The 15525-nt window shown below is 36.9% G+C and overlaps 1 protein-coding gene across 2 annotated transcripts in view; it reads right to left on the bottom strand.

Annotated features, from left to right (window-relative positions):
• The window catches only part of dnah9 (dynein, axonemal, heavy chain 9), a 612810-nt gene that overhangs the window by 278024 nt on the left and 319261 nt on the right, over positions 1 to 15525 (bottom strand). For both annotated transcript variants that reach the window (XM_033984465.1, XM_033984463.1), the window contains exons 55-57: positions 11696 to 11776; positions 10809 to 10988; positions 6870 to 7100 (exon numbers count right to left, since the gene is read on the bottom strand). In XM_033984465.1, coding sequence (XP_033840356.1) covers positions 6870 to 7100; positions 10809 to 10988; positions 11696 to 11776 — 492 coding nt within the window. The remainder of the gene's footprint in view (positions 1 to 6869; positions 7101 to 10808; positions 10989 to 11695; positions 11777 to 15525) is intronic.

Below are 15525 nucleotides of genomic sequence, written 5' to 3' on the forward strand. Positions count from 1 at the left end.
GCTGTGTGGATGATGCGCGCTTAGATAAAATATATTTGTGGATACTGTTGACCTATGTTTTCTGTGGACAGGACCTTAGACTTATAATATGTTCCAAAGGAAAAATAGATAACATAAAAAAAAATGTAAGTTAATGTCTAATTGAATCAAGTAATAATTGATAACAGTTGTTGTCAGTGGAACAAGCATAAAACATATTATCAAGAAATTATGTTTTTGCAGTGCACAAAATATACTATACTGTAATTCTAGTGATAATCTTCGTTGTATTAATAGAACAAAATATATACTTTCACAGCAAATCAAATCTGAATTATATTAGTACAAAAAAGGGTACAAATTTAAGTCACTATGATTGTCCAAAGCTCCATTATCATAACACCAAATGAGGTTATCAATATGGTGATGGGTAATTTAATATTCTCATTCGTCTCCTCCTATCACAGCCTATGATGGTGCCACAGACATTAAATGATACTCTTCTCTCCATAATAAACCATGTTTTTATGGAGGAAGAGGGGCAAGGGGGGTGGGGGGTGTTGAAATTATTCTGCTTATTAACTTCTCTGCTGAAACGTAATAATTGAATGTACAGTACAAATTAATAATAATAATAATAATAATAATAATACATTTTATTTGTTAGGCGCCTTTCAAGGCTCTCAAGGTCGCCGTACACATATACACACATACACAATACAAATAGAACAATGTAAAATGATTAAAAATACATTTAAAAACAAATATAGATTAAAAGACAGAGCAGTTATGGTCAGAGAGGTCAGGATGAGAAGGCCTTTCTAAACAGATAAGTTTTAACACAAATGTCTTTTATGTTCTATAGGATTTTGATCCATCCAAACCATGAAATAAAGCATCTCAGCATCATGTGATTTCAATAAGCTTGATGAGCTGAAATATTGCTATAACAGAGATGGGGAGAGATTGAAAGTCATATTAGTAGTTCAAGAACCAACTCAATAGCCATCGGTGGGTTTTTATTACACATCACAACATTTTATAGCCCAATTATATTTAGTACAGATAAGGCAGCTAAAATTATTATTGCTTAAATGTAGGTTTTTGTTGTAATACATAACGTTCTTGAGTCTAGTCACTAATAGGTTCAACATTTGAACATCTACTTTTTGAATATTTCATAGCAAAGTACAATATAATTGTGTCAAAGCGGGCCTTTGTCCCTTTAATACCACCATAATGTTGTTTATTCAGACATTTGGTCATTTTCAATCATTTTGCAATATACAACTAAACAGAACTATCCCGGGTTCGTTTTATTTAGTTTTCAGTTAGTTTACGTTTAGTTTAATCACCGCACACACACCTGTTACTTTAAAGATATTTTATTTGGGTATTTTTTGTCAGTTCAGCTTAATACATCCATCTACTCTTACCTGAATCTCCACATGGTCCAGACACAGAGGGGCATGCCAGCTATATTAAAGGCTTGGGCGTGGCTGTGGGCTGGACCATGTGGAGGGGAGAACTGAGTTAAGTTCTTCTTTTTGTTTTGATGTCTTTTTGTATTTTGTAATGTTTAAGTGTTTGTAGTTTTATGTTAAACACTTTGAGGTAAAGGGATTTAGGCCCTAATAAGTAAAGTAGTATAGTATAAGATACTGCTAAAGTTGTACCTATCATACCTGAGAAGTAAATGGCGTTAACCTGGGGAGATGCTTCTGGGTTGAGAGGGTATAAAAGCAGGGCAAGCCAGTCTTTCGGAGAGACCATCAGTGTAGCTGGGTATATGCAGGGTGTTTCGTCAGTTTCTTAAGTTTTCTTGCTTTTTGCTTATGTTGAGCACAGTTATTTTTTGTAAATATGTTTGTTTTTTCAACGCATTACCACAGTGAGTTGTAATAAATTTTATTAATTGGGAATTTTTCTGAGTCTGCCTCCTACTTTGACCACATCAATCCAATTGGGAAAACTTGTCCGCCATTTGAGAGTATGACATCTAGAATCTCAAAACCACCGATAGCAATAATAATCAACAATTTTGTGCACAGCTTTCTAGATTTTGATGTTAAATCAAAATTACAGATGAGTGGCAGAATGATGAGCATCACAGATTTACACATGGACACAGAAAAATGAAAAGGTAATCGGTTCTACATTGAACAATTCCAAAGTTAGTAACAGTGAAAGAAATGTACAAAGCCTACAGTGTTCCCATTGTTTACTTTGTTTTATTATTTCAAGTTTAACATTTTAAATGAGTTTTACATTTGTAAAACCAATCTTATTACTAACTACTGACAATAGGGCTGGGCCATAAGGGGAAAAATAAATAAATTCATATTCTATCCAAGGACTACAGATGGAAATTAGCATTTTGCTAAATCTGGTGCAGCCATCTTTTTAATGTATCCGCACATTGCCCTTCAAATAAATAAATAAAAATAAAAAATAAAAAAAAATCTGCAAATGAATGAGTATTAGTCCTGGACATATCTGATCCCACCCATCCGTGGGAGTGGATGTCTCCTTCGCTGTGGTTCTCCTCGAGGTTTCTCTTTTTCCCACTGTTTCATTTATTTATTTTAGTTGTGATTTCAGGCTTTACAAAGATAAACTGAATTGAATAGAATACTGATAGATCTGAATTCAAGTTAATTTATTTTCAAAACTGTTACTATTGATTTCATGAACATAAATATTGAGTTTTATTCTATGCCACACTAAAAACTAACAAAGTTCCAAAGCCTGAACCTTGCTCCAAACCACATACTTTTACTTTTGGAAGATTGGCTGTGGACCTCTCCATAAAAAAAAAAAATAAATAAATAAAAAAAAAAAAAAAAAAAAAAAAAAAAAAAATATATATATATATATATATATATATATATATATATATATATATATATATATATATATATATATACACACACATATATATATACACACACACACACAAAAGTGCAGTGTGCAAAAGTATTCAGCGACCCTAAGTCAATACTTTGTGCAACTGCCTTTTGCTGCAATTACAGCTGCAAGTCTTTATGTATAGGATCATTATCCTGCTGGAAGGTGAACCTCCGCCCCTGTCTCAAGTCTTTTGCAGACTCCAACAGGTTTTCTTTCAAGATTGCCCTATATTTAGCTCCGTCCATCTTCAACTCTTAGAAAAGTGCCCCCACAGCATGATGCTTCCACCACCGTGTTTGACTGTGGGGATGGTGTGTTCAGCGTGATGTGCAGGGTTAACCCACATAGCGTTTTGCTTTTAGGCCAAAACATTTGATTTTGGTCTCATCAGACCAGAGCACTTTCTGCCACATGTTTGCTATGTCCTCCTTTCTAGCGAACTGTAAATGAGACGTCTTATGTTTTTCAACAATGGCTTTCGTCTTGCCACTCTTCCATAAAGACCAGATTTTTGTAGTGCACGACTAATAGTTGTCCTGTGAACAGATTCCTCCACCTGAGCTGTGGCTCTCTGCAGCTCTTCCAGAGTCACCATGAGCCTCCTGGCTGCATCTCTGATGAGTACTCTTCTTGTTTGTTCCATAAGTGTTGGTGGACGGCCATGTCTGGGTAGGTTTGCAGTTGTGCCATGCTCTTTCCACTTCCAGATCGAACAGTGCTCCTTGAGATGTTCAATGCTTGGGAGATCTTTTTAGATCAAAGCCGCGCTTTAAATTTCACAACTTTTTCTCTGACCTGTTTGGTGTGCTCCTTTTGACTTCATTTTGTGGTTTGCTCCCCAACACTCTCATAACAAACTTCTGTAGCCTTCACCCCATAGCTGCATTCATACTGAGACAAAATTACACACAGGTGGACTCTTTTTAGACATTAGGTCAATATTCAATCTTTCCAAAATCATCAGGCAACTTCTAAAAGCAATTGGTTGCATTCAAGAAAAGGGGGCAGAATACTTTGCACACTGCACTTTCTAAATCTTGTAAAATATTTCATTCCGCTTCACACTTGTGTGCCATTTTGTGATGCTCATTCACATAAAATGCTCATTCAAAGAAAATGTATTTAAATTTGTGGTTGTGGTATGTTCCAAAGCAGGGCATTTTTGGTGACTGACAACGCCTCAACCACACATGAGTAACATCAGAGCCTTGTTAGAAAATATTACCACATGCAACATAATGATAGACTGAACAATAACCAACCGGATTTATAGAAACTGGAGCTCGAGGTAAGAGATGTTTACTTCTTTAACTTCAAATCCAAGTTTCTATATATATTTAATAAAAAACAAATAATGCACTGCATTTATTATTTCACATACAATGTTATTTTAAAAAAAAAATCTTTTGATGAATACTCATTATTTAAAATAATCCATCAGACAAATCATAAGGTACAGACGCTACACTAAGTTCAACCCCTTACAGAGAACATGCATGCAGGAACTGTAGGTTCTTCTGCTCCAGGAAATAATGATTATCATATAGCACTAATGAGATATTAAATGGTTCTGCTTCAAAGCGAGAGTTTGCATTTGCTCTCTGCATATGTCTTAATTAAAGTGACATTTTAGCACATGGTTCATGTTATCTGTGCTCCGACACACCTAGCCTCTGCTCCACTGAAGTCCATCATCAGAGCGCCCTCTCCACTACACGTAATGAACTGCATCATTTGTGCCTGTCTGTGGAAGAGTGGGCGGCCTGTCCAGGGTTAGAGCTGGTAAGTGCTTCCACTCTTTGCATGTAACTCTAAATTAAAAGTTGTATAAACAGTCATTTCTTTTAAATTACTTTAAATTATTCTTTAAAATGAAATGGAGGACAGTTTAGTATAATCTGGAAGAAAACCCATAGAAATACTGTTATCATGGTTAAATTAAATTAAGTTGCCCCTCAGGAACAAATAGTGATTTTGATTTGGTTGATTGTGGTTTCCATGGTCATGGTTGGCTGCTCCTGTGACTGACTGCCTGGCTCACTGAGCAGTTATTAAACTTTTAAAATGTTTATCTTAAATTTTTTACTCAAGATTTTGACCAACTAAAAAGGTACAACATGTACAGTTCAAAGGGCAGAATTTAAGCTCTTGCCGTTCCAGAGGAACCAACCAAAACAACAGGGGGGAAGAGAGTGAGCCTGAGGATAGAGGCTATCCTGTCGTGTCTCCAGAGTTCACCTGGATGCTGCTGTGATGCTGCTGTGATACTGCTGCTGTGATGCTGCTGTGATGCACAATTATTGAAGTATCTAATGTGCCATTGCTGTTATGTTATTTAGTGCTGTTACAAACTTACTGGAAGAAATGGTAATGCCAAAGGGGTAAATTCATATTTTGGATTTGGATGTGGAGTTGGGCTAGGCTAGATCTAGGCTAGGCTAGAGTTTATAATTCAACTAAAGTGCATCAGATAAACTGTTGAAACCAAAATATAACCACTTGGCTTTAAGTTGCTTTAGCCAAGGAACAAAAGGCTACATTATCTTGCAATGAGCTCATAAATTGGCCACATTAGCACAACAATGCACTGCGATATATTGACAGGCAAACCCAAGGTGCAAGATGGTGTATTGTATTGCCCATGGTCCATAGCAAACAACAACAAGCAGACTCACCAAATCCCCCATTAATATTGGTACCAGCGGTCTCCAACCAGTGTCAGTAGTGGTGGTAGAGGCTCCTACGAGTTTAGAACATGTAGCGAAAGTTTTAGGACATGGATGGCATTATTTATTGCTAAAATATAGAAGACACGATATTTGTGCAGCTGTCCTGTTGCGCTTTCCTCCCAGTTCTGGCAGGAGAGGAGTGCAGCTGCATTGTATGGAGCGCTATTAACACACAATTGTTTGAGGTGGTCACGAGAGGGAACTGAAGCCATGTGGAGCTTTCACTGGCATGTAAAAATTGGGAATTGATATTTTTGACTATAGGTTAGTGGATTTTACACCTAGGTTACATGTTAATTAGCCACAATTCTATACACGGAGCAAAACATGTCTAATCTATCCTATATCTATTATTTGACATATACATAAAAAAATAATAATAAAATAAAAAAAATTGTTGTATGTTTTTAATCACCAAAAGTACATATAAAAGCATAGGAGTGCAGCTTGACTGAATTTTCTAATTCTCAAACAGTCACATGTGTATGACTTTTGTTTTAGATATTTATGTTATTACAGCCATTATTCAAGCTAATATTTGACAAAAAATAATGAAAATAAGAATACAAAAAGTCATCAGTTCCAACCCAAAGTATCAGTAGTCTAACTAAAAAATATGGCTGGATGCATCTAATTTACCTGGAATGTTCCACAGTATAGAATTAAACTTCTGTTGTATTTCACTAGTTTGTTTGTTTTTTTTTAAATGCATTCTTACATGCCTTTTTACTGTGAGTGGGGTTACCTCTCCACAGATCTGACTTGTAATGGTGGCCTTGTAATGATATATTTTTTGTCACCATGGAGATGGATACATTTAATGCCATACTGTAGATATAACATTGCAGGCAAAGTAGAATATCTAAAAAAGCTATAGCTGATCAATGATTCAGATGACTTTATCCCTCCAGAGCAAACTCATTTAAGCAGGACCAAATGAAAAAAAACAAAAACTTTAAGCAGAATAATCACAACAAACACATGTTCAGAAGTAGCTGAAGGAGTAGACAATTTTGAGTCACCATTATTTTTTCCTTATTTATTTATTTATTTTTTTACCATGTTATAATGTTCTCTTATAAAAATCCTGCAGTGGTTTTAGATGTCATTCATGCATGTTACATGGTGATCTAAATATGGTGTGTGTTAGTAGTTACAGCCCCATAAAAGTAAAAATAGCCCCTCTTTAAGGATATTTTTTGTCTCTGAGCTAAAGGTAATTGAATCACCAAACGAAGGAGATGTACTGACCTGAAGGTATGGCTGGATGGCTTTCAGGCAGGTCTCGTGGATGTTCTCCTTGTTGAAGTTGATGAGAGAGTCCAGAAATGCATCTACTTTGGCCATCATGATTTTGGCAGCCTTCCAGCTGCGATCTTTAGGCACTTTCCCGTTGGGAGCAGTTAGAACCATCACGGCGGCGGTGACGTTAGTGACCGCTGACACGGGGGCGCCAAAAGACTTCAACTCGGTCAGGTTGTTCTGAAATCAGACACCAAAAGACTACATAATGATGATGATTATTGTTGATTTTATAGATATACATGTGTGTATGTATATATATATATATATATATATATATATATATATATATATATATATATATATATATATATATATATATATATATATATATATATATATATATATATATATATATATATGTTATATATGTTTACGTTTTTACTGTTTTGGACTTTTGTGACTGTGAAATGAGAATTATTTCAACGCCCATTGAGGGAAGGTTTGCAGCAAGTAAAGGGTTGTTACTTTGAGGATTTGCATTTAAAAAAAAAAAAAGGAAAAAAAAAATGCTGCTTTCTTTTCAACAAAATATGTTACATCATATATTTTATGTCATCTTGGATGTATGTATGATGCACAGTATCTAAAATGTAGACTGTAGTAAGCACACCCCCCCACACACACATGCACACACACACCCCCACACCCCCACACACACGCACACACGCACACACGCACCCCCCCCCACACACACACACACACTAACTAACTAACAACAACATTGAGTTAAAGGGTGTGTCCAAACTTTTGACTGCTAGTGTAATTATTACACCAATATATGGACCAGTATTTGCACTTTTTAGCTACCGGCTATCAACCGTAAAACTCTGTCAGAGGCCAATATTTTGTTTAGGTCAGCCAGATATCTAAAGAACATGCATCATTCTTTATTTGAACACTTTAATGCAAAGAGGACAATGCACAAAATGTGACTCCACTTTGTAGCAAAACAGGGTTGTGAATGAAGGGTTTCAAATCATATACACTACCAGACAAAAGTTTAGACACACTCTGTAATTCAATGTTTTGTCTTTTTTGTGTTTACTACTTTCTACTGTATATTTTCAATACATACAGAAGACCTAAAATATAAGAAGCAAGATATGTGGAATTATGTAAAAATAGTAAAATAACTCAGTAATAACTCAAAGCGAAGCGCTATTATTAGTCTGTCAACATCTCCATAGCTCAAAAAGCTTTGTTCTACCTTGTGATGTCATGAAGTGGTAGTGTTTAAGTTAAGAGCTACCTTTTCCTTTTGCTCACTAGATTTTGGAAACTCCAGAGTTGAAATCATGAATAGTATAAATGATTCTAGTGAAGGTAAATGGAATATGGAGTAAAAACACAGTGGAGCACTTCCTATACTACAGCATGACATCACGGTGGAACAGAGTGTTTTCAATTTGAGAAAAGAGCACAGCCTAAATATGCAGGGTTTGTGTGTATAACATGCATGAATGAAACAAAACACAACTCCAGATCTGTTTGTAATGAGGAAACAACATTATAACGTAAATTTGGAAAATGTGTAATATAGACCCTTTCAACAAAGAGACTAATTTGATAGGTTATAGCCCATGATATTATTGTAAGACTTTTGATGATACAGTATCACAATATTTTGGTTACTGTTACATCCCTAGAAAGTATAGAGTTCAGGCAAGTGAAATGATACAAGGCCAACACATAGATATATACAGTGGTATAGCTGAAGTCACTGCGGGTGCCTGCGAAAAGTGGCTATTTCAAACTGCCAGTGTCAGTGTTGAACCAATGACCCACAGATTCAAAAGCATTTGGTGTATAGGCTATACTACTGCTGGAACATATTGACTATATTTGATGGTTATTGATTCCAGGTAATATCTTCTGTGTAATGAATACAAGGAGAGTCCGGTTCAAATATATGTTGAGATGGTAATTGAGACTTGATGGAATGGGGCAACTGGAAGCAGTGGAGTAGGTTGGAGCTATGGAGTAGTGATTATTCTACAAAGACAACAAATGAATCAGTGAGAAATACAGTGGTGGTAAACAAAAACAACAAACAACAAACAAAAAACAAAACATACATATACACTGCCAGGCCAAAAGCAACAAGCAGCAATAAGAGCAACAGAGTCATGAGAAAACGAAGGGGAGCCAAACACAAGCTCCTGGTAGCCCGAGACTGCAGAACCCATAAGACCAACCTGTGCACTGCCTGGATTGATTAAGAAAGTCAATGCCACACACATGGATCACTGAATGCCTGGAGCTGTACAACATCAACAGGACTCTAAGAGCCTTCATTGCAAACTCGATGAGGTTGTGGAAAAGCACCCTTGAGGCCAATGGCAAGCCACTTGCACAAGTGATGATCAAATGTGGCATATACCAAGGAGACACCACACCACAGACAAGGAACAAGGAACAATAGCAGACATTGAGGACAGTTACAAGTACCTTGGTATCCCACAAGCAAATGGCAACCTTGAAGAGGAAACAGCCAAATATGTCAAACAAGTAAGGCAAGTCCTAAGGAGTCAGCTTAATTGCAAGAACATAAGCTGGCCAAAGGAGGAGATATAGACCACAGATGTTAGATACAGACCACAGATGTTAAGACCCGAAAGCTCCTGACCATGCATGCAGGTAACATCCCAAATCCAGCACCCTGAGACTGGACGCGAGCCGTAAGGAAGGAGGCCGAGGACTAGTGAGTGTGAGATCAGGATGAAACATCCAAGATCCATAAGTACATCAAGGACAAGGCCCCAACAGATGATGTGCTCAGCGAATGTCTCAGACAATGGAGCGCAGAGGAAGAGCTGCTGGAGGAACCATCACGGAAGGACAAGCCCCTGCACGGGATGTACCACCGGAACATAACTGAAGTGCCTGATATCAAGATGGCTTGAGAGAGCTGGTCTGAAGAACAGCACAGAGGCATTCATCCTGGCTGCACAGGAGCAGGCCTTGAGCACCAGGAAAGCATACATGGAGCAACATAACCAAGTGGCGGGCATCAAGATCAAGGTGGAAACACCTCCAAAGGTAGTGGAGAATGACTGAGCCAAGATCCTGTGGAACTTCCAGCTACAGACCATATATCATGTATCAGTGGTGCCCATGGTCATCGGAGCACTCAGGGCAGTGACCTCCAAACTGAAGGAGTGGCTACAACAGATCCCAGGAAAAAACAGCAGACATCTCAGTCCAGAAAAGTGCAGTATTAGGAACAGCAAAGATACTGTACAGAACCCTCAAGCTCCCAGGTCCCCTGCGTGGCAAAGAGGGGATGAGACCACCCGCGGAGGGTGAGAAGGAGATATATATATATATATATATATATATATATATATATATATATATATATATATATATATATATATATATAATTTTTTATTTTTTTTTACCTCTAAAACATAACATATTTAGATCACCATATCATTATCTTTAGTTGTACTTTCCCCAAACAACATCTTTTATCAGTTTCACTTTTGTTTTTGACTGCCTGAGTCTCCTCTCCTTTTGCTCCCCATGCAAAATGCTAATGAAGCTATCACATTGCATCAGGTTTGTCAAGTTGCTGTGTGCACTTTTGTATCATGTTTTTGTATATTTATGGAGAATTGTCATGTGGGAGCATGGATGACCTAGGCTTGTGGGCTGAGCTAACAGTAAGGAGGGTTCGAATAGGGCCTGGGAGAGATTACAAAATTGCTGAAACCTGCATGACATCTAAAACCTTTTCAGGAATGTTTTTGATGAGGGAATGATGCTATAACATGGTAGAAAGCTCAATAAAATTGACATAATACCCCTCTTTGCAAAGAAAAGTAGTATACATAGGCTGTATTGAATCAGATGTATGGGAGATGTAGGCGAAGGGTTTCAAACCTTATTGAGCGTGTTTAGTGCGTCCTGAGCAGCTATCAGTGCAGGCTCAGCCTTGGTTAGGTCCTCCTCACAGTCCCTCTGCTTCCCACTGACCACCACAGCGATGGCAGACACCTTCTGCTCCTCTGTATCCGCCACAGCCTTCTCCTTGGACACTTTCTCCGTCTCCACGGCAACCTCCTGGACATACGCACACAGATTTAGTCTACTCAAGGCGTCTCCAAGTATGGTGTAAATACACACACACTTTTGTTCAGTTTATGAAGTTTATGAAAAAATAATTTGAACACTTCTGCTACTTTTGGATATTTCATGGAAAGTAAAATGTAATCAACTGATTCTTTGCAGCTGATATCATCAGTATTCCCTGGGGGTGTGATGGTAACTGTAGGCACTAGACGTTAATCTGAGTTTTGTTTTAACACACTCTGACCATAAAGAACTGACTTAGCTAGAACTACAGCAGGTGAGATAAACTGTGCTCTTAAACAAATTTCTCACACATATCACAGCCACTAGTATTAGACAACAGTCGCTCTCACCTTTTGATCACAGACTTCTGAAAAAAAAATAAAAATTAAGCTTTCAGACCATCTTAAAACATTCTTGACAGTGTTTGCTAATAAGCGCATGAGGTTTCCATGGTAACTACTAAACATTCCAGCACAGACATACATGTAGAGCACCCTCAACATGATGTCACTGCAAAGTATAAATAAGAAAATCTGGCTCTTGCCCTCCATCGGGGAGTATGTCATCATCACATCCTAGAATCTGAAAACCATTCACACTTCTAATTTTGGTTTGGTTTTCTGGGGAAGAGCAGGGAAAGAGCTGGGAGAAGGTGGGGCTCTGGGGATGGGTTGGGGGAGGGGCTCAGTGCTCGCCTGAATCAGCCTGTCAGCATCCACATTCTTTTGCTTCAGTTCCACTTCCTGAGCAGCCAGTTTGGCCTTGAGGTCATCCACCTATAAAAGATGAGACAGGAGTCAGGAGGGCACTGCGAGCTGATTGGCTGGTTCTCTGGGCCGAGGACTGGAACATATGAGAAGCTTCAACATACCATATAGAGAATAAAAATATAGAGTCTGGGAGCAAAGAAAGGGGTGATTTTGGTATATGCTCATTAAAGTAACAGAGGACATCTCCACTTGTCTCTGTGGAAAGGTTATTGCTTTGACTGAAATGTTCCACTTTATGGCATTAAAGCAGAGCTTTTGTGCAAAATTGACATTTCAAAGCTTTTAAGCATTTTATAGTTGTTTCCCCTTTTCATTTCTCCTCTCAAAGTTATATTTGGAGTGATTCATGCTTTTTGAGCAAAACTTTAATTGCTTATTTTCAAGATGCCATTTTGTGAGAAACTCCTGTTTTCACCTCCACCAGCATATACCCACTGTTCAGCATTTACCTCTCCATGCATATTTAGCGGTGATACACGTAGGATTCAGCAGAGCTGCATAGTAATTTTGGTGCAAATGAAAAAAAGAATTTGCGGCTCGCTAGTGTAGTATGCAGCTATTCATCGGAAGCGCCGACAGCTACACAACTCTTTGCTGTGATATTGTTTACAGTGATGATTGCTCCCATTGGGCAGTGCAGTTTTCCAACGCAGAAGTCAGAGTTTTTCTTTTTTTTTTTTTTTATTAAGTTATTTTAGATTAATATTGTGATTTAAAATGAGCAAATTATAACATAATGGTCCGCAGATGTTATAGTTTATAACTAAATAACAGACACAAGCAAATTATGTCTTCTTTAAACTTATCTTTCAATAAAAGTGCATGTGTTTATTGCATGATATCTTTAAAAATTTCAAATAAAATATTATTTTAGAATATTAGTGTCAATACCTAGTAATGATATTTTCTTCTATTAAAGCTCAAAACACATCTTAAAGCAAATAAAAAAATCCTCCAACCCTGTTTGTACCTGACATCTAAAACAAGAAAATCAAGTAAACAGTAGTGGAAAACCAGTTAACTATTACTGCTAAACAACAGAAACACTGCAGAATACATACACATTTATTACACACTTTGGATCAAACACAGTTGAACTGAACCTTTCTCTCCTTAAATAACATATTACTGAGTCCCAGTGTTGAGGAGATTAATTGTTAATTATTTTTTGAGCTTTTCACTATGTCATAACGTTCCCTCATCAAAAACATGCCTGTTTTATAAGTCATCCATGCATATTTGAGGATTTTAGCGATCTCTCCCGAGACCTATTATTTACAGTTCGACTCACAAAAACAAAAGTGAAACTTCTAAAACATGTTAACCTGTTTTGGAGAATATAACATTTTCAAAACAATAAAATAGAGAAACGAGAAAAAAGCATGTAAAGCTGTATAAATGAGACCCTGACATTTGCATAACTCCTAAGACCAGAAAAAGCACCAATAGTGTTACAGCATATTGACCCTTATGATATGGCACTGGTGCTATTGTATATAAGTGCAGAGAAGGAGAGGTGCTGGAGTTGTTGTCATGGTCATTTTGTGTAGGGATGGGCGATAATTCGGTTCCAGTTCCAGGTTGGCAACGGCTGATATTGATACCGAGTTGTTATTGATAACATCAGATTAATGAGTCAAAATGTAAACAGAAGATTTCTATATGACTGTATTTTTCACAAACATGTAATTAATGATTTTATATTATAGATAAATACATTTTCTTATCTTTACAAAATGAAAAATTGCTCTTCTCGCCTTACATCATTTCCTAAAATTAATATGTGGGTGTTTACGGATTTTAAATGCAGCTGTTCAAATGTCAGGCTGGAAATATAGGCTGAAAAAATCCATATCAGCCCACCCTATTTTTTATTTATGTTTCAATATGAAAAAAATAAAAATAAATAAATAAAAAATACCTTTTTTTTCCCCCAAGCACGGGTCCTGGGATCTTGCAGGTTCTGCACAGTATCTTTGCTGTTCCTAGTACTGCACTTTTCTGGACTGAGATGTCTAATATTTTTTGAGGGGATCTGTTGTAGCCACTCCTCTAGTTTGGGGCTCACTGCCCCCGAGTGCTCCAATGACCATGGGCACAACTGATGCCTTCACCTTCCAGGCCTTCTCCAGCTCTTCTTTGAGCCCCTGGTATTTTTCTAGTTTCTCATGTTCCTTTTTCCAGATGTTCCCATCACTTGGTTCTGCATGGTCCACCACAGCGGCTTTGCTCTGTTGTTTATCCAACACCACAATGTCCGATTGATTCGCCATCACCATGCAGTCACCACTTTTGGAGGTTTTTCCCTATCTTGACCTTGGGGTCAAGGTAGGGAAATGTAGGGGATGTTTCAGTACACTATGGCTGCCACTTGGTTATGCCGCTACATGCAGGCCTTACATCCTACAGTTATGTGCTGGATTGTCATCTGTTGGGGCCTTGTCCTTGATGTACTTATGGATCTTGGATGTTCCTGGACTGTGACTCTCACACTTTATGTATATATGTATATGTATATATATGTATATATGTATATATATATATATATATATATATATATATATATATATATATATATATATATATATATATATATATATATATATACATATATACATATATATACATATATACATATATACATAAATATACAAAAGTATGATACAGAACAATACACTACAGCTTCACAACCCTGATGCAATTTTTAATTAGCAGAATGTGTGCAGATTGTAATGTGATTGCGACTGTGAAGGAGGAGAGACTTTTCACTAAAATTGTCAAACACGAAAGTGAAACTTATAATATGTTGTTTTTGACGAATTTTGCATTTTCACAATAAACAATAAAAGGTATTACCATGTTTTATAAGGTTCACTCTTATTTCTGACACTCCCTCGTCAGAGTGCTATCACAACTAAATTAGTGCGCATCCCACAAATGAAACTACTGCACATCGGTTTGTTTAGTTGCTGTGTACAGTTTTGCATCATGTTTTTGTATATTTATATAGAACTGTCATGTGAGAATGTGTGATGTAGGCTTGTGGGCTCAACATTGCACAGAATCTTACAGCTAACCATAAGAAGGGTTTGAATGGAGCCTAGGAGACATTACATGGATGATATCCACCCTTTAACCACAATTATTACAGCAAGTCTGTGCACAACATGGCAGTACTGGAAGAGTCTATTGCAGTGATTCATAATGCATTTTGTATATCCTGTGCATGGTGTGGGCTTTATGTTTCCATGGTAACCACTACTACATTTGTGACAATAGCAGATTTTGTTACAGTTGCCTTTACTTGGCTAATTATGTTTCAAAAAGTTAACTTTACATTTTCGCCTCCTCCAAATAAGCCCACTCAAATGACTAATTTTTGTTGAAATTAGGCATATTTAAGAGGACAGAACTGGGGAATTTTAACTTTAAAGGGTTGCTTTGTCAAAATGACTTTTCCTCACAAAATGACATAACTGTCTATATATTTTTTATATATATATATATATATATATATATATATATATATATATATATATATATATATTTTTTTTTTTTTTTTTTTTTTTTTTTTTTTTTGCCCCTGAATGATTTGTTGTGTAGTTCTGTGTGGTTAAGCAACATTAGATTTAGCCCAATGCAGATATATTGTATAAACAGATCTTCGGGTGGAGTATAGGCCACACATGGGCAAACTACACCCTGGGGGCCACGTACGGCCCTTTGTGACCAAATTATTTTAAAATAGCTAAGGG

This window comes from Periophthalmus magnuspinnatus, chromosome 19 (genome assembly GCF_009829125.3).
Source record: "Periophthalmus magnuspinnatus isolate fPerMag1 chromosome 19, fPerMag1.2.pri, whole genome shotgun sequence".
NCBI classification, from domain to species: domain Eukaryota; kingdom Metazoa; phylum Chordata; class Actinopteri; order Gobiiformes; family Gobiidae; genus Periophthalmus; species Periophthalmus magnuspinnatus.